Below are 24,884 nucleotides of genomic sequence, written 5' to 3' on the forward strand. Positions count from 1 at the left end.
TAAACCGAACTAAGGAAACAACACCCACCGATAGACAAGTAGCCGCAGGCGACCCAGGGGGTGGCGATGTCTATCGACGAAACGCGAGGAGTCATGAGTCAGGTCGAACGACCGCTCCCCCGTCCGGCTGCGTCCCACCTCCCTCGGGGGAGGGTGGCGGGAAATGGAGACAGGTAAGTGGGTCACTCGTAAATATATAAACCAGTAAGTTTTATAATATTTACTTCGTTCCCCACTTACCTGTCTCCCCACAACCTATGCACCGAGTGGCACTGTCCGATGGTGGGAGGCCCGAGGGGTGGGACCCCCGGAGCTCGTATCATCGAGCGACCAAAGCCAAATCGGCCTGTGATATGTCCGATAAGTAGCAGGCGACGAAGCGATTGGAGTCTTCCACGCCGTCGTCTTGCAGATGTCCACTATTGGAAAACCTGCGAACAGGGCTGTAGAAGCAGTGAAACCCCTGCTGTTGTGAGCCATGGATCTGCCTGGACCTGTAGCCAGAGGGCGGACGGCTTCCACCAAACAGCGGGATAAGGTATCCTCCCAGGCTGCTGAGTGGGGCACTCGAAGGAGGAAGAACAGAGATGTCGAAGTACCCAAGAGATCTTGTGTTCTGTTGAGGTACCACTTCAGTGCCCTAATGGGAAACCATACTGTAGTCTGTCCTCGGGGATCAAAGAGAAGGTCTTGATCTCTGGGATGATGATGTCTCCCGGTAGGAGAGCCCAAACCTGGTTCTAGCGAAGAAGGAGGGGTCGAGAACTATCAGCACCCCACAAACCGTAGGACTGAAGGCATCTTAGTCAAGGCGAGCCGTTGCTGCCTGGCGTGGAGCCGTAGGGGAAGCCCCTGATGGAAGGCGGCAACAGCCGAACGAAAGTTTTTGATCGTCTAAACCCTGCCTCCCTTCTTGGAACAGTGGGTAAGGAGTCGGCGATCAAGGTTAGAAAGGCCATGGTAGGCAGAGTCTGTCTCATTCGGCATACTCTGAATCTCCGTAGGCAGAAAACGTAAGTACCAAGGTTGTTCTCACTCTGGCGGCCAAAGTCCTTTCTGTCTAAGGAAACACCAGACAATTTCCAGGCACCTAATTGTAGGCCCTTGCTGTCCGGGTGAGCCAGCGCCCCGTCTATGGGACAACCAACTGTGGTTTGTCCGGCAGGATCGCTGGCTCGTCCGCTAGGAGCTGGACAACTTTTGCCCGAACCGGGGTCAGCGGGGCCACTATGATGGCTGACCATGCCAAGAGGGGGAAGATGTAAGCTTCCGGTCCGTTTCGCGACAGGGACCTGGCGTTATGTGGAAGGCCTGCAGGTGGGCCGCCTGAACAAAGATGAGCAGCCCATTGTTGCCCTGTGTCGCAATCAGGTCTATCAGAGGTCTGCTGAACATGTGGAAAAACCTACTTCATGTTCGTTGCAAAAGGGTCCACTCGTCAGGGTGGAGCTGTCCCCTGGGCAGAGCATCAGCCATCACATTCTCCTTTCTGGCTATCTGAGAGACTTGTAGGGCCATGCCAGATTCTGTAGCTGTGGTGAGGGTCTCCCTTGCCAGACGGCAATATCTCTCTGACCTGGTGCCACCATGTCTGTTGACGTAGCTACAGTATGTTACCACCGTCGTGTTGTCTGAGAGGATGGTAGTCAAAAGCCCCGTACCTGGGCGCCGGAGGGCTCCAGAGAGCCCAACCCTATGTATCTGCTGCTAAAGAAGTCAAGGACAGCGGCCTGCTTGGTGACCTTGTTAGCGCTTGCAGGACAGCCGCACTCGCAGTACTGATTCAGTACCACAGTACCGTTGATGACTCCTTGAGTTATCAACCTGTTGCAATCAGAAAACTCTGAAGAAAAGGAATGTCCTGATGATGCTAAGCTGTACCCTGTAGGGAGGTTTAATGGAGGTTCTTTCCATGCTAAAAAATATTAATCATAATATTGGGGAAAGAAAAGGCGTAGACCTATTGAAAGATAATGATGCCTGAGGCGCCTAACAATATTACTCCGGTCAACGAAAACCTGTCAAGCATAGAGACAAGTATCTTCTGGATGGGAAGCTGCACTGACGAAAAAGTGCCTTGCCCAAGGAAACAACTGAATGATCCGGCCAGGACTCAAACCTGCAAGCCTTAGATCACCAGTTCACTGCCTTCACCACAGTACTCTCTAAAAATGAGTACTGAAGGTACAGAATCTCACTCTGCTGAGTGAGTACAGAATCTTAAACAATGCTGCCCTGCTACAAAAAAAATGAGACTGAGTACTGAATGGATAGTTTGCTTCATCAGAATCTTAAACAAAGCTACAATGCTACTGTTTATGTGACTCCTACAATTATATGTATGTATTTAAGAACGTATTTAGGATCATCCTGCAAGTAGGAACATGAGAAGAAGCCTCACTGGCTTAACCAAGCTGCAAGCTGACTGAAGTCAGTCTCTTACATACAATTTTAACGTCCATGATTATGAAAATTCAACAACTCTGTAGTTGGACAACATACATTAATCTTGGGGTGGCCTGAATCGGGGACCTTATGAGTGAAAGGCTTTAACCCTGAGCTAACTGAGCTATAGACCTACTCATCAGAAACAAACTCCCAACAGGGGCTGTGAAGATGGTGAGAGGGTGGGTTTGTAGAAAATCCACCTCATATATCCCTGGCTGCTTAACGGAGCCCGGGGAGTTACTCAGCAAACACAAAAGCGTTACTAAGCATGTAGTGTTTTGTTATGACAACGTTATGAGTGGTGTAAGAGGTATGTCACCGAAAACGTTTTCAGGCTCATATTTCAAAACGATTTACGTTAAGACAATAATATATCATTAATACAACATTAATATCTCATAGAAACGTTATGTCGACGTTTTTACCACACCACATTTAACGTAATAAACACGTAATAAATGTTATGATAACGTACCCGTTACTCCTCAAATCTCTCCATGTCGAGACGTGTCAATTTTGTAGTGTAGTACAGTAGAAGTATCCAACTTCCTATTGAAACCACCTAGCGCATAGCCACGACTAGGCTATCAGGTGCTACGAAATGCAACTGTGCTTAAAATGTCGGGACATCGAACATTATTCACGAAGCGCATACTGTATGCTCGGAGCGCGTTAGCGCTTGTACCTTTGTTGGGGTTTTATCCTACCCCTTTTCCAACTTACTACTAACGCGTTTGTCTTGGAAATTCACCCAAAAAATAGAGAGAGAGGTTTATTCCATGGGATCGCTCACGTAGTCGACAGCTCGTTGCAGCAAATGTTGAGCTTACACGTGTCAATCCAGGTGACTGCTTGGCCCCCCTCCTCTCATAACAAATACACAGCGCGGGAATATTGTCTTGGCAGTTTGCCAAGACTCTTGGAAGGCTTCGTTTTCCTGGCACTTTGCCAAGCTTCGAGAACGTTCTCTTCTTGGCAGGTTGCCAAGGTACTAAGTAACGAGACTGTACTAGAATCGCTTCAGTTTGCGCCTTTTAACATGCTCTGGAGGGGGTTCCACCAGCGTTTTAAACAACAAAACATAAGCAAGGTTTCAAACCTAGACATATGGCGATGAATTATAACGAGAGAGAAATATAATTAGCGAGGAGAATATGACCCATGAATGCACAGGGAATCTATGTCATGTCCTGGTTTCTGCTGGTACTTATTAAACACACATTCGGGATGTGTAATGATAAATGGTGTAGCGATTGCAGTGTCTTTCCGCAATTGATTCGAACCTGTCGTCGCAGCTCAAGCTGCTAGTTCCGGGGGGCAACACTCCCCTGATGAAAGAGACTCTTCCCCCTCTTGGAGGCGGGATTAACTTTGAGGCTGGGGATAAGTATATCTCCGTTTGCCGTGGGAACCTCGCTCCAGCCGGCTTTCCTTTCGGATTGGGCGTTTGCCCTTACTACCCCGTTCTGGGGGCCCAGCAGTTGTTGATCTCATCGGTTCCCGGCTCCGGGACCGACTCCTGGGATCCGGAGTGGAACCTCGGTTCCGCACTCCCTGTGAGGTCTCGCTGGACCCGTGGTCTCGTCGGACCCGGGCCCCCGGAGCCCATCTCTGTGTGCGTACCTAGCCGGGTACCACTCCTCTCGACCCGGACATTCTGTCCATTCCGGTCGGAATTTCAAATGGGCTATTTATTGGCCTTGAGCCTTGCCCTTGCCTTCCCCCTTGGTCATAGAATCCGGACGGTGCCGGGACCTTGGGGGGCAAATTTCTCTTTCTCCTCTCTCTCTCTCCTCCGGCCTCTCTCGCCGGACTCGGGCTCCCGGAGCCTATCTCTGTGTGCGTACCACGCCGGGTACCACTCTCCTCGACCCGGACATTCCGTCCGTTCCGGTCGGAACTTCTAAAGGGCTTTTTATTGGCCTTGAGCCTAGCCTTCCTTGGGTCGGAGGGGAACGTCTGTTCCGGGCTCCTTCTGAGGTCTCGCCGGACCCTGGCTCTCCGGAGCCCCTCTCTTTGCGCGCACCACAACGGGTGCCGCTCTCTGCGACCCGGACGGACTGTCCGCTCTGGCCGTCTTTGTCATGGGCTTTTGGTTGGCCTTGAGCCTTGCCCTTGCCCTAGCCCTTGGTGGTACATCCGGACAACGCCGGCACCTTGGGTGGCAAAATCTGCATCTCTCTCTCACATGGGCTTTTGGTTGGCCTTGAGCCTTGCCCTTGCCCTAGCCCTTGGTGGTACATCCGGACAACGCCGGCACCTTGGGTGGCAAATCTCCATCTCTCTCTCTCTTCTCCGGCCCTCTCCTGGCCTCTCTCCATCTCAACTCCCACCAACTCTCTCACTTCCTCTTCATCTCCTGTCTCTCCTCCGATTCCCTCCAGGGGAACTGTGGGTTCGGTGATAGATCTAACCTGTCCCGGCCTGCTAGCCAGGTGTCGATGTGCTGCCACTGTCTGGTGTGAAAACAAAACAGACTAGACAGAGGTCTCGGAACAGCTCACACATTTAAGGTGGCTTCGAGACATGTCTGAGAAAACCCACGTTAAGGAGAGACTAACGGCAAATAGTCTAACGTATCAAACGGAACGACTATAAGGAGGAAGTAGGGTGGGAGTATGCTAACAGAGAGTAAAGTTACGTGACAAAAACAACGCGCCCCGCTAGAGGCTCGCGGCTTACAAGGTACGCTACAATAGTGAAAAACTTCCCACACTTAGAAGCGAACACGTAACCAGAATACATGAAGGAAAAGGACGAAGCATACATACAAGGGAGAGAACCCCTCTATCCGCGTACAGAGCGGGAAGGGAGGAACAAGGCTACGAGATACGCCCCAAGTGAAAACTCCCGACACTTAGGAGGTGCACGAGTAGCGAAACCCATGGAGAACATGAAAATATGTACAAATATATGAAGGTTCAAACAAGAACAACAACGTAATCGAACCGCCTAGTATTGGATAGGAGTTCGCGGCTTACAAGATATGTTACAAGGAGAAACACTTCCGACATATGGAAGCAACGTAACTAAACATATATGCATCGAAAACTTGTAAAAGGTCCAAACATTTATATAAGGGAGAGAACCCCCTAACCGCGAACCAGCGGAGGGGGGAACAAGGCTACGAGGTACACCCCAAGTCATGAGACTCAGGGCGCGCACGTAGCAACAACTGGAGGAAACATGAAAAAATACAACAATATATGAAATCAAGGATACTCCCGTCTTAACATGAAAAACAACGAAACAAGCCGACTATCTCGACTAGTTAGGAGATATCGGAACGTGGCTACAACTACGCTACAAAAGTGAAAACCCACACTGAAAGCGTAAAAATTAACGAAGTACATGAAAGCAAAACACCTTATGCTAAGTAAGAAAAGCTGAAACACATGTACATACGGAAAAACATGCCTATCCGCGTAAACAAGGCGGTATAGGCAACGCTACAAATTACGCTACAAGGGGAAAACCCACACAAAAGCGTAAGAAGTAACGAAGGTACATGAAACAAGCAAAACATATTATCTTTTAAAGTAAGAAAGGCTGAAACATGTACATACGAAAATATATGCCTATCCGCGTAAACACGGCGGTATAGGCAACGAACGTAGTAGTCTCGCAGAGCTACTACCTGTTACCCTAAAAACGTTACGTAAGAAAAAACGAACGCATGGGCGAGAGTGTACACTAAAAACAGCCCCCAAAAACACCCTTCCCTACAAGAAAAGGATACTTATCAGGCTGGAAAAGATCCTTGGAAGTGCAGAAGTCCTGATAGGAAACTTCTAGAGTATAAATCCAAGGTAATCCGGGCGAATTTCGCGAAAATTTTTCTAACTCCGAAAAACACATTGAGACACTTTGTGGGTAGAAAAATGAAGGAAGGCCATTTGGGCCAGTGAGGGTGTACAGTGTTAAAAGATTACCAGGGCATTCTAGACACGGTAGAATGCGGTGCATAGGTTGTGGGGAGACAGGTAAGTGGGGAACGAAGTAAATATGAAGCCTTCATTAAGCTTGCTGTATGAAAAGTCAAGAATACTAGAACATAATTTGTCATTTGATTAATAAGACACATTCATGTGACATCTTTGTAATGAAATGAGGACAATATTTACAACACACCTAACTGACCAATGCTGAATCATTCAGTCCTTAATATTTTTACTAATAACAGACATGTATCTAGCTTCCTGGTTCAGCTGCAAACAGCCATGACCAATATATCTGAGCTAGTACACAGCAATTTGTCTCTAGTGTATAATAAATGATCTCATACGGTTGGTTAATGAAGCAAATGGAAAGCAAGTGGCTTTTTATCTTAATATGGAACCGAATCTATAGCGATATGTACATGTATATAGTAATTATGATCAATGTTGCTTAAATTGCATTTTTATAAAGTGTTTAGCAAGTAGTTAAGTGTGTAGATCAATGTGTGCATACAGTTTACATGAGACGTTATTGATCAAATGACGTACAATGTATGTTAATTATGTACAGTATGTGTGCAATGTTATGGCGTTCAAAACAGGTGACTGCAACACAGGACAAGCACTAAACAAATATGTACAACAGAATATTGATCCTTTTAGTTCAATAACAAATGTAATAAGTACATATTTTAAGTTAACATTTGCATCAGTCTACAAATATCAATGCTTATTTAAGTAATTTAAATAAAATCTGTCTGATGGAGAGAGGTAAGAGGATAAGTGTAGATAATACATCAATCTTATTTTCAAAATTTCTGTTTTAAATTTTCATAGACACTTCTTTCTCCATCCCCCCACCCCATTTATTGGCAAAACTACAAAATTTACAAACCAATAAAGCTGACCTTTTAAATAAAAGGCCAAGCATACCAATCTATGGAAAACCCCAATTCCCTTTTTTTTTTGTATCAATTGCTTTTAAAGTAATTTCAGGTAGTAGAGGAAATTATTTTAAGGTAAGACACATTTCTTCCAGGAAGTTGAAACAGAAAGAAGGTCGCTGAGGTTTGACCTCCATATGTCGGCTACTAGTACTTCCATTTGATTGTGTTACCAGTCGCTACATGTCCATCTCATGGACCAGCACACACAAACAGGAAGTTTAAAACTACTTGCAGCATGTCTCAAATAGACTACAAAAGGAGGGACAATGGCCGACGATAAGAACTACTGTGTTTTTAAGCTTACATGAAGTTACAATGCAGACTGGCATCTACAGTACAGTAGGATTAGTTGATCAAGAAAAGCCTTAATTCCATTATATATCAAAAGATACCAGTGCTTGAAAGGAGGACTATAGGAAAGGTCATTTTGGAGAAGGAAGCATGTTACACACCCCTGTACACTGACACTATTTATACAGTAGCAAAATTCCACAATTCCTGATTCCCTGTTTTGGTACTAAAAACTGCGTCGATCTAGATAATTGACAATTTGTAAAGTCTGACCGTGCACAGTAATTAATAATTTGGGCTGAACGTTGTTCCCATGTCCTGATGTTACAACATCCACTACTCTGACAGGCTATTTAGTATTGGCTACAAATATGATCGAAAAAAAATCACAGAATAGAGAAACGTAGTTAATTATACTCATCGAAAGTGCTCAGTCCAAAGTGAAAAATATTGAACAGGTGAACAGTTGGTGAATCAAAAGCGACGAAGGGATGTAGGATGATCAGGATTGATTTTAACGGTTGTCAAGAGCGATAAGAAGAGCAATGCTTGCAAAAGAGGCTGGCAATTACGGAAGAGAGATGGCCAGAAATACACATACAAACAATTGCCAGATGCTAGAGCCAGGTAAATACTGTTACGTTAATGCATAAGTTTTATGAGGTGAGGGAGTATGCGCTGTGAATGTATGTATTCAGTACATACATACTTAATGGGAAATAAATGAAACTGTTTAAAAATATATGGGACAGGAACACAGAGTAGCTAAATGATAATAGGTGTCCCTTAGAATCGAAACAATAATATATCAACTCGGTATGAAAGAAAATATTTCGATAATATTGTGTATGACTTTTGAGAAAACATTCAAACGTTAGTACAGCATTGTAAATCTGAAATTACATTCAAGTACATGTAGATATAAAAATATGCAGAAATCTATACTGTAATGTCAAGGTGGACATAGTGTACTGCAGTTGAATCAACTAGACCAGTCACTGTGCAGCATCAAGCCATCCCTAGTTGACTTGATTTTGGTAATTTATAAATAAAAATTGAATCAACCTTTTTCATCTGATAAATAACAGATTGATGATGAATCTATGAATTTAGTCACTTGTTACATTACTACTGTATCCTACTGTACCTGCAAACCTAATGTTTAATAAGTTTACAAATGAATGCATGCTCCCTCCTTCCCCTACCACACTTGACCTACCATATCCCTCCCCATCCCCCATGCACCACATGATGGCACACACTCAATGAAAATCAACATGCAGCATATATATACTGCCATGTCTTCAGCCAAGCATTGTGAGTGACAGAAAAATGTTTAATTACTGTACACATGCTTCACAAAATTGTAAATTTATGCCTCTCTAAGTAAATCAATTTCCGACAACTCACTCTGGCCCCCTCTGGTGACAGTTACACGTATTACCGATCAAATCTCTGAGCACTGACTGAAAATGAAGGATTTTGTTATCATCAAAATGTTTACTTTTGTTGTACATAGTCCGCCTATCATAAAACGACGACGTTTGATAGATTTTTTTTTAATCCTTCTAAATTTCATGTTTAGATAGATGGTTTCAACAGGTTTGAAATTTTACCTTGGAGTGAACATAATTGTTGAAATTGATCTCATGATGCTTAGTAAAGCTGCTGCTGTAATGTTTAACCTTGGTTTGTGATAAACTAACGAACGTAGAGTAGGAAGCAATTAGATAGAAACCATCACGGAAGTGGTGCTTGTGTTATATTGCATGCTTGTGTTGTGTAGTATTTTCTACTAAACAAGTACTGTACGATAACTATATTTACTCGAGCAGTTTTGATCAGACAGCTGGATGAAGGTTAAGTATGTAATCTACACTGTTGATGCACAACACATCATGGATTTTAATCCCCTCTTCTACTGTACCCTTGAAGGTGGTTCTAACTCCCTAGAATATCCTCACAGTTTCTTTAGAATATAACAGACAAACCTTTCAGTGGAAACTGATTTCATATTTTTCACATCTTTATATAACTTTTTTTGGTGAGTACGAGGTTGTTGCCTGTACATAAATACATACTGACTTTTAGGCAAAGGTACACGTTGTTGTTGGTGGTGGTTAACTTACCGTCATCTTTCGTGGCGTCTAATTTGGTAACTTTATTCGATAGTTTGTCTATTCTCTCCTGGAGGCCACACGACCTCTTGCATAATGAGTCGGCTTCGTTATAGAGTTCACCGAATATATCCTCGGCGTGCTTGCTCAGACTGCTGAGTTGCAGCACAATGTTCGACAACGTCTTGTTCGTGACACTTTCCAACTCGTACTGCGCGCCCTTCGTATTGAGCTGACGGCTGAGGAAGATGGGGACTACTTCTCGCTTTATGAGAGGCATGCTGGCAGCTGGTTAGGCAGTCACTGCTGACCTGGAAATGAATAAACGGAGAGGGGAAAAGTCAAATTTCGTCCTTTCTGAACTGAGAAAAATTTAGCTTTTATTACATTATTGTCGCAGCACTGTTATGCAAGAAAACATGTGTATGAGTAATGTACTCACGTATCCTATAGAAGATGGTTGTTACTGTTGGCCAATTTGAACAAATTTGGTGAGCTTAAATTCAAAATGAGATTTGTAATTGATCGAACTTATGAAGTTTACACCAAATGTACTTAAACTGTACAAGTACTTACTGATTCCTTTGAAATATGTAAAGATGGCACTCTGAAATGCAGATTGACGTTTCCCTTCTTTTTCCTTTAGCAAATTACTGGACGTAAAATATCCAGATTACATTGCCAACCCCACACCCCCCTCCCCCACCCGACCTCATATATGCCCTTGATATGAGTCAGGATAAAACTTTGGACACACATTATAATGACTTGACAAATGATAAGTTGACAAAATTCAACACTGCATATCATTTGAATGGCTGTAGAGCAATAGCTGCTTGGTTACTCAATGCAAAAATCTATTAAATCTAATTACTGAATGGCATGTTTCTCTGTTTGTTACATTTACTGCATTCTTACAATGTTTTGGCAATTTTGAAAAAGCAGTATTAAGTACTCAACCAGGTGGCCTGCATGAATCGTAAACCCTGACCGTCTGTCGATCAAATTCCCTTAGTCACTCTGACACATTCACAGACTATACCATACCAGCAATTTCTCAATCTGTCAAGTTAAAAACCTTGACTGATAGCTCTAAATGCCACCATGAGGCAATGGTACAGAAAAGTGGGTTGGTACAGTAGGTAATCCCATAATACAGTGTTGGATTACCCACAGGAGATAAAAGAGGTGAGATGCAAGGGATGCCGATCCCACCCCACAACCTCCAATCCCATCTATTTACACCTTCTCCCCTCCTCCTATATCCCCATCTAGCAATACCTTCTCCCCTACTATAATCCCACCACCAACACTGTTCCCCCCTCCCCCCACCATTCCAACAAGGAAATGTGCTACAACTAATCTAACAGAACGCTATGTATGTCATACATTGCACTTTTGCAGCAGCAAAGCGGACCTGGATAGAATCTGCCATGTGGTCTTCCAGAGAACCTTTGACCAATTAAAATGTATAATTCCCTGATCAGAGCTGACCAAACTAAGATGTTGAAGATTTGCTAGCTGATCGTATTCTTCAATACTAAATGAACTGAAAGCAAGCATACGATTACTACTTATTAACTACAGTAGTAATTCACAGGTTATGAAAAGACCACCTTTTCCAGTGACATGGGGAACCACCTGCTGGATTTTATTACCTTGCACATCGTTCCTCATGTGTCACAACAATAGACAAGAGTTAATTGGTATTCTATATGCCTTGTTAACACAATACAAACTTGAACAAAGCATGGAAGGAAAATAAAGGTGGAAGTAGTAATAGGAACACCTACGGTAGTTTGAGGAACAATATCACGACACCTTTACTCCCCCTCAACGCCCCCCCAAACCCTCTCCCCGGTACTGTACTACCCAACTTAAGTATGCAATGCATGATAAATTTGCACATGTACAGTATTCATGTGCAACAGATAAGTTTAACACACTATTTTCATTGTGAAGGAAGGCCATTAGGGCCAGTGAGGGTGTACAGTGTTAAAAGATTACCAGGGCATTCTAGACACGGTAGAATGTAGTGCATAGGTTGTGGGGAGACAGGTAAGTGGGGAACGAAGTAAATACACTATTTTCATTGTGATAGCTATTATGTTTTCCTTTAATAATGGATTAAATAGTAATAGATGGGAGTGTGCAGTGTGAAGTGAGAAGAATGTTATATTTTAGCAGCTAATTAAAACAACACATAGATTATTACTTACATCTCGTCACAAGTCACCAAGTAATGTACAATTGCTCCTTATTTCATGATTGATATGGGTTGACTTTCAAGGGTGCTTCACTCTGATGACTCGTTATAAACAGCATAAAAATGTGTACATGGGTTTTGCAAGGTATATAACCATGCAATAAATTTTACACTTTACACAATAGAGAAGTGTGTTCAATATTTGTCTAAGTGGCAATCACGCAAACTCTCTAACCAATCAGTGCTAACTACTAAGATACACAGGTAAAAAAAGAACTTTTTGTAAAAAATGTATTGCTCAATAAACCTATCAGAGATTACCTAAACTGATGAGTTTCGCTTCCAATATTTCAAGCACACTGGTATAGTCTGTCATATTGTATATGTTCCAGCCATTCATAATTTTAGCACAGTATCGTACTGGATAACAGGCTTTTAAAAGTACTTAAAAAAAAAAAAAATTAATAGCTCTATATTGCCTATACAGGAACAATTGACAAACTTTGTGGGAACATACAGTTCACACTATTCACTTGGGGAGGGGAGGGGGGGAGGAGGGGTGGGTGAAATAAAGATGGCGGCAGACAGGGACTGACAGTGCTGAAATGTTGCCAGATCACTCTGGACAAGAGAAGAGCAGCACATTCATAACCTCTTTATGGTATTCAATATTTTATGTTTTTTTCCAAAAACATGTTGACAACTTTAGAGCAGGGAGTTGACAACTCCCTGCTTAGAGCATCCATTACAATGACCAGTCTTGGTAAATCATTAAGTATGTAGGCAGTACAGTACACAGTACATGACGTTTCACAAGCAATTTACTGTATGTACACATTCTCTTTAAAATTAATCATTAACTAAGCGTGTAACAGATTTTGCAAACCTTTTTTTTCTCTTGACTTTCTTTTACAATCAAGCGAAGCTAACATCCATTGGATAACATTAAGCCATTAGGATACGATGTACACATGCACGTGTAATTACCCGAATCAATGTGTATGGCATGTAGGTACAGAAGTAATTACTACTGACTCAACAGTAGCTGAAAACACTGGAAATTACCGCAGTGCAACGAGCTGTGCGCACGCTATATATGTACATCTGGATATAGCAAACAGTCGATAATTAAATCTAACGGTCATATTTCCCCGAGATGACTGATTGTAATGGATTTAATTAGTTAACAACAACCTGTGCTCGACATTTTTGTATATACAGGCATTTCAAGATGACTTCCTACCAAAGGTCCGTCCGTCCACACATGAACTCCACTATTCAACTGGAGTGCTTACTCACTAAAGTTCAGAATTTTCCTTTGGGGTCAGAGAATGAACGAAGCAGACATGTTGGTCTGTGAAACAAAGTTTTGGCAGGGGAGAGGGTGGGTGCGGTGGTGAGTTTGTCTGGGTTGGGCGTTACTAAGTGCATAGTATGACTGTGCCTCCTCGCCAAAAAATTATGACATATTTCTAGCAAGGTGTCAATTAACCTTGAAAAAAAGGTCACCTGATATGCCGACTGTAGCAGTATTTGTTCTTTCCACAACAACAGTGCTCGAGAGTGGAAAGAGGATATGTTTGGCATGGTGGGTGAGGGAGGGGGGAAGGGGGAGGGATGCATATATGGGATGTGTATGGCAAGGTCATTTCATCATTCCAATGAAAGGAAGTTTAGTGACAATGTCTAGATTCAGCTTTTAATACTTATCAACATTTCATCATTACTGACATCCAATTTAAACTTCCTGTGCACAACTGACTCATTAGGTAATTAGCACTCCTTAAGAATGCCAATTAATTTTATGTGCTTAGGTAACAGCTGATGTCACCTTCAATATCCTATGGGCGATAATAGAACACAATCTGCTACAAAAGCTGAAGAATGTAAAAGTAGCAATTTGCAATTATGAAAACGTTATATGTACACATACGCGTAGGAGGCAGGGGGGTGGGGGTTGGGGCTCGGGGCTGCAGCCTCCCCAACCAAATATTTTGGTGAACATTCGGGCAATATGCTGAGAATTTTTGGGCACCTACTGAAAGAAAAATAAATTGCAATCATGTAGCTAAAGGAAATCAATAGTTTCAAAAAATATTATTGTAACGACTTTTAAAAGATTTTTGGTTATATTTTTCGGGCAAGTCGTTACTGCCCCCCCCCCCCCAAATCAAATTGGGCTCCTACGCCTATGTATACAAATATATCAACCAATTTGTATTATGTGACTTAATTTCTTAGATACACAAATATATCAACCAATTAATTGTAAACTATATTCCCCTGATGCCATCATCAATCTTTGCCCTCACTACTACAACCCTCCCCTCCTCCATCCCCTCCCCCACCCCCCCAGAATTGGTGGTCACTGCAATGTGATTTACACTCTGACAGCTCAACTGCATGGGGAAATTCCAATATTATTAATCGGATGAAACCAGGCATTTTAAACCACACATACAGTATCTCACAACAGAAGTTCTAGCCTTCTCTGATGCCGACATCAAACCTAAATTACCTTGCTATACAGTATATGATGAGTGCCCGCCAAAGTTAGACTCTCGGATATTGATTTTTATGCTCTGACAATTGCATCGGAGTGTAGGGAATCTAGGTTGTACTACTACTGTACTGGTCGAGATGTAGTACCGTAAAGTGATCACGCAGGAAATGGCAATCCTCATCTCTTGAGAATCGTTAATAAATATCATTTGGATTAATGTTAACACTTAACAGTGCTCGGGGGGAGAGTTTGCTAAAGTGTTAGCTCGGCTATAGAGAAAACGGAAAGATGAAACAAGAAACAAGATCCTTAAATTGGAATTTGCATTCCACTTAAGGTTTGCATGTTTAAATATTTAATGGTAACAGAAATGAAGATGCAAATCTGTCTGCTGATAAACGTACAGTAGCACTGATATCTGTTGTTTACCTGTTGCGTCCACAAACCCAATACATGGATAGGTCTATCAACATGGGGAATTTGTTGATACTCTCTACAATGCATGGGAATTGTACGTACACCAAAGGATACTAATGAGTGCTTCTTGGGACTGCGACGAAAGAAGGTCTCAGTAGTCGAATTATCTAAAGATTACTTCCAAAAACAGTTGTATAAATTACAAGCGAGAATTTTGCAGAAAAACTGTGTAGTAACTTCTGGGGTGGTAGATACAGGAGGAGTTAGTGGGTGTGGCCCAGGGAGCGAGGGCGCAGTGCTAAAACGTTTTCAAATGTGTAGTTAGGTAGATAGGAAAGTGCAATTGTGGAGTGAGAGATAGGTCAGAGAGCTGCGAAGCAAATGAAGAGAGACCGAAGCGGAACATTAACAAACTGATTATCTGTTACACAAAGCCTGTGTTAAGTATTATGTATGAAACTCAGCAGGCCTGTTGCTTTAATACAGCAACCAATGGAGTTCCTTAGTAACGGAATTGCAAATTTAAAAGCAAACAATATTGTCTTTTCATTGGGCCCTACAGTATATATATTCATGACAAAAGTCAACATGCACAAACCTATCAATCATTAATATTGAAGTAGTCCACATTCAGAAACAGAAAGATTTAGATGACGTTTTCAGTGTTCTTTCACTTTATGTACTGTACATATATGATTACTATTACAGTGTATGTACTACAGCATGGGGCATATTACAGTGCATGTACTATAGCAGACATATTACAGTGTACGTACAACAGTATAGGGCATATAACAGTGTACATACTACAGCATACGGCATATAACTGTACAGTATGTAAATAGCATAAGGCATAATACCGTGTACGTAGTACAGCATAAGGCATATTACAGTGTACGTACTACAGCATAGGGCATGGACTAAGCGCATACACTTAATGGTATAGTATGCACATATTTTGCACATGTCTCTCCAGAGCTGGACTTAGTCTGGAGTATAGTCATTCCTCTATAACAAGCTTGAAAATTGTCTTCACACATTAAGCAGGCACGAGTGTAATTGAACTTTACTATGTACTGAAAATTGTACATTAATTGTGATAACACCATTATTTTGACAAAACTGTAAATTCACAGTGCTTAATTTATTAACATCTATCTCAACGTAAGGACTGCATTCTCAGTCTAGAGTTTAAAATGTTAATTTCTTTTCCATTACTCAATAGAAAAGGCCCACGGACATCCTCTGTAGTATGTATACACAGACTTCTACAAAGTGAACTACTGTACTGTATGAGTGGTCTGACAATTTCAACCACGAGCTGTACTTGATAGGATGCCATTAAATACAGTAGTGACATAAGTATGCGTGACAGTGCAGTTAATTACATACTACACAGGTAGTTTAATGTACATACATACATACATACCATCATTGATGATCTAACTAATATTAGCCACAGAAGGAAACTAGCCTTGATTAAACCCAGCATGCTCCCTGATTAAACCTAAATTATATTATGTCAAAGAGGAAGAAGATAATAGTCCAAGCTGATTGCACAGGACAGGGATGCTATGACCTGTTTAGGAAATCTTTAAATGGTGACGTAGCTTTTGGATGAGGAATGAAACATCTCCCTTCCCCTTCTCCCAACCCCCCCCCCCCACTTCTTCCCCCAATCTCATACCTCTGTAATCTCACCTAAGTAGCTCAGTAAACCTTCATTGTCTGCAATACAGTAGAGATTACCGAACAGGGTGGCAAAGATTACTGTACATGCCTCCTCCAAGATGATCTTGACATCCACGGTTTCTCAACCTTTCCCAAAAAGTCATGAATGTACACATCCACAGACGTGTACACACTACATGTGCATACATGCTGTTGCTGGGTTATTTATACATTTTGTGAAGTGTTCATGGGTGTGCTGCATTCCTGACTTGACATATGATGACTTTCGTGCAATACTGTATTCCCTGGACATTCCGCATACCGATAGTAATGCTCATTATTCATATTCATGACTCTACAACATACAGTCAGTACCTAGCACAATACTATGAATCTTTTCTTTTCCCTTCCCTACTCTCTAAAATATTCCCATCTGTATATATCTCACACACATATTTCTCCAGAATTTTCAATTCCTTATTTTCACTTATTTTGCTGATTATCTTCATTCCTAATCTTCTACCACACAATCTTCTTTTGCACAGCTTCGTGTTAATGTATTAAACTTGATTGCAGTCTTAACTGTTAATTGATTTGTTAACTTAATTCTAGGCTTCAATGAAATACTGTATGTCTACAAGGAGTACGGTACACAGAGAAATATAAACTGGAAACCTCAAGATGGCAAACAAAAATGAAACAAACAAACATAAACAAACAACAAATAAACAAACAACAGAATAACGAAAAAATAAGAAAAAAGAGGAAGGCAAAAATATATGCAAATTAAACGTTACTAATCTAGTACTTTCAGGTGCCAGATAATGAATATTATAAATGAAAGCAATTCCAGTTTTACTCTAATAAGATTGCTCATTGTCAATGCACCATTGCCATACTGTATACTGTACATGCACACACATGCACACGCATGCACACACGAAAATACTGTACACACCCTTAAGAAAATCTGTCCAGCCTTCGCTCAAGTTCCCATTGTCAGACCTGTATTCAAATATATCGACTATCCAATGGGGAAATGCTGGCTGTCACATTCATTCTTCTCCAATGTACTACAGTATCTGATTTTAATACTGTAGCTAGGCTCAGAGACCAGACCTAAGATTTTTGATGACAGACTCACACAGGACAATAAGTCAAAATGACAGAAATACACCATAAAACTACGCAGACCAAAGAGTGATTACAACAGGCATCTGTCAAAACATCTGTAGCTGTTATATATGATCCATAAACATGCCAACGGCTCTAAGATCTATATAAATCCTGTCCATGACCTGTCTACTTTACAAACCATGGAAATATATACTGTAGGCCTGCCTCTCTCTCTCCACCTATCTGCACTCTCTGTCTTTAAATTGCACATTGCATTTCAAGGAAGGTCAATAACAACTGTGACAGTGACTAGTCTTCTCAGTAGATGAAGCATCTTCATGTACTCACATGCTCTCTGATTTTTTTTTTTTTTTTTGCAATTCTCAATACGACAAACTGGATTCAGAGGAAACTGTGTTTTTAGTCTACATGACTGCACGTATTGAAATTATGCCAAATTTTTACAACATGTATGAGAAAATAAAATATATGTCTCCTTGGAAACTATGTTATGAACACTTGAATTCCAAGCAACAGAGCTGAATTTCATCAACGGACTGAACGAACCACATGAATAAATAATATCAAATATAATTAACAATATACATACAGTACAGTACACAAGATAGATAATAACCTTGAAGATGTATGGAAGGAAGTGTGTTCAAACCCTCCATTGAGGTTATTTTACACTGTGCAAAACCTATACATATCATGTGTGCAGTAAAAAAGCCATGTCAGTCGAGAAGATGTCAATATTTGGCAAGTTTGGGAATATTGACATTAACCAAACATGATTTCATAACATTCTTTCAAAGCAGTAGCTACAGTACACATAAAGATCTATGAATGTGGTCACATATTTTGCATAACTCTACATACTGTTCAAAGTGAACATTTATTTTGTAGGGGGGGATGGAGCCAACAAAGGGTCACCATATAGGTTATTGCCTATAGCACCTGTTGACACCTCACAATGCAAACTCAGTGATAAAGTCAGTCAGTCTGTCTATGCATGCAATCCCATAAGCAGCTGTAGTACAGTAACTACAAGACTTGAACCTATCCAGAAACGATAAACCTGCTAGGTTCTGTTCTGAGATCTGAAGTTTCCTTGTATTCTCTAAAAGCCACTTGGCTGATAAATTACATACAGTATGATTCATAGCCAAGTTACTAACCTCATAGAATTTGGAAACAGTGAACTCATCTTGTGCCTCTTACAAATTAATAAGGCCTGGATATCAAAACAGCACTTTACAACAACAAGAAAGAACAAGAAAAACATGTAACTCCTCTTCCCAACTGTACTTTCTTATTTTATAGACTCTTGTCCATGTTGAGTCCCTCATTCATACATACAGTACTACCTTTTGAGGCCTAGCTTCATTATCTCTCTTCACAACTGTATCAAGAAAACACTACAGTACGCTGTTAAGCACTGTGAGTCATGCACTACATAAACAACACTCATTTGGGCTCCCATTGGGGGATACTAAACGTTTGGTAATAATTTGGGGGAAATATATATGTATGTATGTATATATATGTATGTATATATATAAATATATACTTAAACAGTACTTAAAAATCTCTGGCAATTAGAGCACACGGTAGTAGTACTATAGTACTGATGTACATCCAAGTAGGCACCTTAACAAGTTACTGATGATTAAAAAAAGGCTTCGATACAAAATTGCCCACGATGGCGTTCAAAACAAGCATGTGATCACGGCCGTTGGAAACATTCAATCTTGCCAGCTCAGCAAAGCGTGGATTACACTTACAGTACTAATCGCCCAAATTTCAAGTTGCTCGCTTCATGATCATCAAGTATCAAATGAGGTCACACACTGGCGCGAGATGATCACCGACGAAAAGGAATTAATACCCTCCGCTGCCATGCTACAGTATGCCCCAAAGACATTTCAAATTTGTGTCTGACGTTTCATTCTTGGGAGAAACTCGTGAACTGTATATATGTACAGGTCTTACTGTAAGTCTCACTGAACTGACACGTATAGGCTACAGTATACGTGGCTCATGTATTGGCAACAGTACATGTGGCAAATTGGCATTGTTATCAAAATTTGATAGAAACAATTTTCAGGTTTGTTGTTGTTGATGGACCTACTGTACTGTATATGTCTGACAGGGGCACATGTGGTTAAATAGGCTAAATAATGTGTGCTGACAGCATACTGTACTATTATGAAAATTAAAAGCTGGTTTTACTCGCATCAAGTATTTCACGTACCTTACACAAACAGGTACATGAAACAGTATACGTATCCCAAAATGGTACAGTACTGTGTAATGTAAGGTTTTGTAACAGCATACTGTACTTTGGAAAGAAATACCGTTTGACCATTTTGTCTCTTTCGTTAATTACATCCTTTGTGGATCTTCTTTCATGCTGAGGTCAGTCGGTTTCCTTAGGAGTCGTGATTGAATTTGCATTTCAATTGTCCTACAGTTTAATGTATAAACTGTACATCTGTATATGTACTGTATATACACTGTACATCTGTACTGTATATACTGTACTATATACTGTACATCTGTACATCACATGGAGTGTTAGCTCAGTGGTTAACGCCGGTGCCTTCCAATCATAAGGTCCCCGATTGGAGTCACTCCAAGATTAATGTATGTCGTCCAGTTACAGCTAGTTGTTGACAAATTTTGACAATTCATAATAATGGACGTTAAATATGAATCTAAGAGACTGACTTCGGTCAGCTTGCGGCTTTGATAAGCCAATGATGGCTTCTTCGCGAGTTCCTGCTTGTAGGTGGATCTTAAAAACATACATGTACATCTTCCAGTCATTTCTTGGAATATCAAAGTCGTCTAACCCTGACAGAAGGGCATCAAATACCCATCTTAAACTTGTCTCGGCAAACATCATTTGAGAACTGGTTGCTGGTATGCTGACAAGTACACTGTATGTGTGTGTACAGTAGAATGTTCAAAGAAAGTGCAGGTGACAACAATGCAAGCACTTGTACTGTTTACATTGTACAGGTGTAAAAAGTAAAAATTCACACTGCATAAAAGCATGGAAGTTCTCCTTCCATGATAGAAGTGCGTTACTTTTGCAACCTATGATGATTGTTTTGAAAATTGGTCAACTTTTATAATGACACTATACAGGTATTATGTAACACATTTAGAGTAGCGCAAGTCCGCCTGAAAAAGGTTAACAGTTGGGAAAATGTCCTAAAGTGACCTACCGTAGTGGTTTGTTTTGGCCAGATTTTGAGTCATCGTCAATAGTTTTTATGCTTGGATGTTGAAGATGACAAAAAAAAGTAATGACAATCTAAAACTCTAGAAGATTAAAGGTGATTTAAGGCATCTTAGAAAGTCCTGAGTTAAACAGGAAGATTCTGCAACAAGAGCTGGCAGATGGGGTTTAGGAGAGCACTATGCTAACTTTTGAGCTATTCTAGCTCAAAATCTAAACAGTCATGGTGGCAAATGTTGAATGTGCCATGATAGCTGATGTCATCAGCTATCATTTGGGTGGGCAGGACATGTCTTCTATCATGTCTTCTATCTATGCTCTAGCGGCCTTAGAAAGTGACGAGTTTAGTGTGTAAGTCAATGGGAGAAATTAACTGTGGTACGAGACCTATACATGTAGGTGATGCTTATATGATAATTAAGTCTATGATGCAGTGCAGGAGAAGAGATGAAGGGATACTTTGGGGAGCGGATACAGTTATCAATAGAACTGTGTGTACACTAATGGTAGAATATGGTAGCAGAGGTCTATGTACTGATAGGAATGTAGACAGTTAAACTGGTCACCTCGCAGGCTGTTCAAATTAAACACTTATATTAAAATTTTGATTCATTACTTGTGTATCCTTACATGTATATGTTTTCGTCATAGATTTTGGATTTACCGCGTTCATTATTTAACGATTTAATGACACGTATCAGGAGGAGGACTATTTTTCCAAATTATGATTTATAGAACTGAATGCACATGCATGATAACTACTATGCAAAATACACAATTGAACTGGTCACATGAAATCAGACTTGCTATAGTACATTCAAGTTAACAGTGCTCAGTTATGAATTGAGAGGGAATTGATGTCAATGCGGAACCCCTTCATGGGAAGTAGTAACCTCCACTTTGGAAACAATATCAGTCAACAGTTAGTTGAAACAAAGTAGTGATGTATCATGTCATACGGCACATACCACGTGAGGAAAGGGGTGTATACCAACCATATCACTTTAAGTGAGCTCAGCAGAAGGCTGGCAATACACCCTATTGATACAGAAATAAACAATGGTGTCGTCTGCAAATACTTTAAACAATTTATATTGTGGAACTACTAAAATTTAACAAAAATTATATTGTTTCATCACTTCATGATCTCTCATGAGCAAAAAGGAAAAGTTTAATCCCACAAAAGAAGCTAACAAAACTTCATATGGAAAAGTCAAAGTAAGAGTACACAAAAGACTGCTAAGTTAATATACTGTGTAAAAGTAATTGGCCTGACGTTTTGATACTAGCAGGATCTTCTTCAGAGGCTTAATTTTTATATTTTTTTATATTTATTTATTTAATTTATTTATTATTACTTTATTTTTTAGCCTCTGAAGAAGATCCTGCTAGGATCGAAATGTCAGGCCAACTTACTTTTACACATTCTCTTGCACAGGCTCTCTAGTGGACTAAAGCAGTTTGCTAATAGTTTTATTTTATTTTTATTTTCAGTTTATATATACTAGCACACTGTACTGTACACTGTACATACATAGATACAGTAATCTCAGAATCAACTGTCAATAATTTAATGACTGCAAAATCCTCCATTTACTGTCACAATTTCCTCACCCGGACACCTTTTGGTTTCTCGAAAGGGAAGACTATGGAGTAACTTTTACCAACCGGGCAATATTGTGAGGGGAACCACGAATTGCAAAGCTGGCAATGACTATAACGCGGATCGCAAAGTCGGTAATGACTATTACCCTACGGTTAGCTTCGTCCAACATGGCAACATACAGAAACGCCGTACTTAAAGCCGAAAAAGACTTTGCTGGTACAAATCCTTTGGCCAGCCACGGCAGACCATCATTTCTCAAATAGGTTGCTAAATAACCAAATTTGTAGGATCTGCACTGTGTGTCAAAGTTAACAATAAACAAAGCAGGTACAGTAGAATAAATTATCAAAGGACATGTTACAAACGTTGTACATGGTATCACTAAATTCATAACTTTTGATAAAATTATGTAGTTTAACATGTCTTTATATGTCTTTAAAATTTGTTGTGTTTGATGCAGAAATTGGTAAACCCCTATACAACATTCCTTCAGGAACCGCCCTCCTTTTTTTGGCGGGGGGGAGGGGGATTGGGAAAACATTCCTGTGGCTCTACGTCACCCATTGGAGAGCAAATCAGAAATGTTCAAAACCTTTTAACTGCTTAAATTCTGTTTTATGCCAAAACACTTTATCACTTGAAATAAATGCAGTATGAATACTTCCCTAGTACAGACAATTATGCATACAGATATTTTACAGTCAACTGTATATAAAGTACTGCAGCTTCCACTGTTACTTCTGATGTACTGTACCACTAATGTACTGTACTTCATAACGAGGAAGTCCTTTCAAAGACCAGGGCAAGGCTCTGTCAATTGAAGAATTCCTCTGCAATAATTATTTTAATCGATCGAAGGGTGTTATTCAAACAAATGTATAGCCCAGCTCACTTCATAATGTCCTTTGTTAACAAGGAAACATTTACCAGAGTGCATAAGCTGTTACCACTTAAATTGCATATATATTATTAGGGAGGATTATGACTTGTCAGTATTTTATAAATAACTGTCAACTCCCCCTGCTTTAGTTACAGTATATATATTTAAATATGAACTTTGCCCAATGATCCAGCACACACACCTTCAATTGTATTAAATTCTTCTGGAATGCTAACAACATAGACTAAAGCATATTCTTCAAACCAAATTGTTGACCTGAGATAGAAAACTAGGTGTTAAATTATCCAGTCTGTGCTAAACACCATTTCCCCATGGATCAACAAGTGCCAAGTTTTAATTTTTTTTCATGGCTGTGGAGTGGTTGTTTTTCGTACCGCTGTTGTTATGTTTTAATATTGCGTAAAAGTAAGTTGGCCTGACTTAGCAGGATCTTCTTCAGAGGCTAAATGACAAGTAACAGTAACAGAAGGGACAAAAACACACAGAATACAGACAAGTTAATGAACAAGTTGGTGAACACAAAGAAATGGATGTTTTAATATTGTACACTCGGTTGCTAACTCTCCGTCCACATATACTCAGTGCAGCTATATACATATGTAGTTTGTAGAGTTTACCTTCCCATTGAATTAAGAAAACCAGACCACAGGGGCAAATTTTTAACAGGTCGTAGGATCGTCCAACACTACCAAATTTTTTATTCGGACAACCAAAGTCAGCTTTGGAGGTTGTCCGGTGGTCGACTAGTGGGTTACATCAACTGTTCAGTTTGCAATGGAACCTCCCAAAGAGGTAGAATGGTAAACTGGCATCATGATCAATTACTTTCGAGATAAACTGAAATAAAACAGAAAAAAAGGCCTCTGATCCACCTGAAGTGGCGTTTTACTGACCAAAAGCTGGTTTACTCACCATACCTCCTGTACACATCTCTCTTATAGTACATTGTACATATTGGTGGCTCTTTGTATATTTTGCTACATTTCTTGGGACAACCAAAGGGTTAAAGACCTGGTTTTCAGTGGGACACCCAGAAAATACTCTTAATTTGCCTAGAGACCACAACTGTATATGTCTAGTATACGATTTTGCCGCTTGTACCAGAGTATCGATAGATACTCTGGTACTGTATTGTGGGTGGTGGGGGTGGGGTGGATGCGTTAAATACGCATTGGGTTGGTGTGTGGATGGATTAAAGTGTTACTGTTTTCTTTTATTGTTCTCTCTATTTACTTTAATAATGGGAGCGCTCTACTAGATAAGCCCTCTGGATTTTTTGGAGTGCTTCCTTTCACATTTTCCCCTGTTGTTGATATGTTTTGTATTTATATTGTGAAGAAACAAATAAATGAAATCAAATGAAAATGAAATGGCTGATTTCTGCATACAGTAAAGTGATATGGACAATGAAGACAATGGTCAAACTGGACTACCATTCATCTCTCTTGAAACAGGTGTGCCACTGAGGCCGGA

General features: G+C 40.6%; 1 protein-coding gene across 4 annotated transcripts in view; it reads right to left on the reverse strand.

The window, feature by feature from the left end:
• LOC139963215 (actin-binding protein WASF3-like) overlaps positions 1-24,884 on the reverse strand; it is a 46,449-nt gene that overhangs the window by 16,537 nt on the left and 5,028 nt on the right. For 3 of the 4 annotated variants that reach the window (XM_071963795.1, XM_071963792.1, XM_071963793.1), the window contains exon 2: positions 9,754-10,052. In XM_071963795.1, coding sequence (XP_071819896.1) covers positions 9,754-10,021 — 268 coding nt within the window. In that variant the 5' untranslated portion in view covers positions 10,022-10,052. Of the gene's footprint in view, positions 1-9,753; positions 10,053-24,028; positions 24,048-24,884 lie in introns of those variants that run through there. The other variant, XM_071963794.1, reaches the window with a different exon arrangement.

This window comes from Apostichopus japonicus, chromosome 21, assembly GCF_037975245.1.
Source record: "Apostichopus japonicus isolate 1M-3 chromosome 21, ASM3797524v1, whole genome shotgun sequence".
Classification (NCBI taxonomy): domain Eukaryota; kingdom Metazoa; phylum Echinodermata; class Holothuroidea; order Aspidochirotida; family Stichopodidae; genus Apostichopus; species Apostichopus japonicus.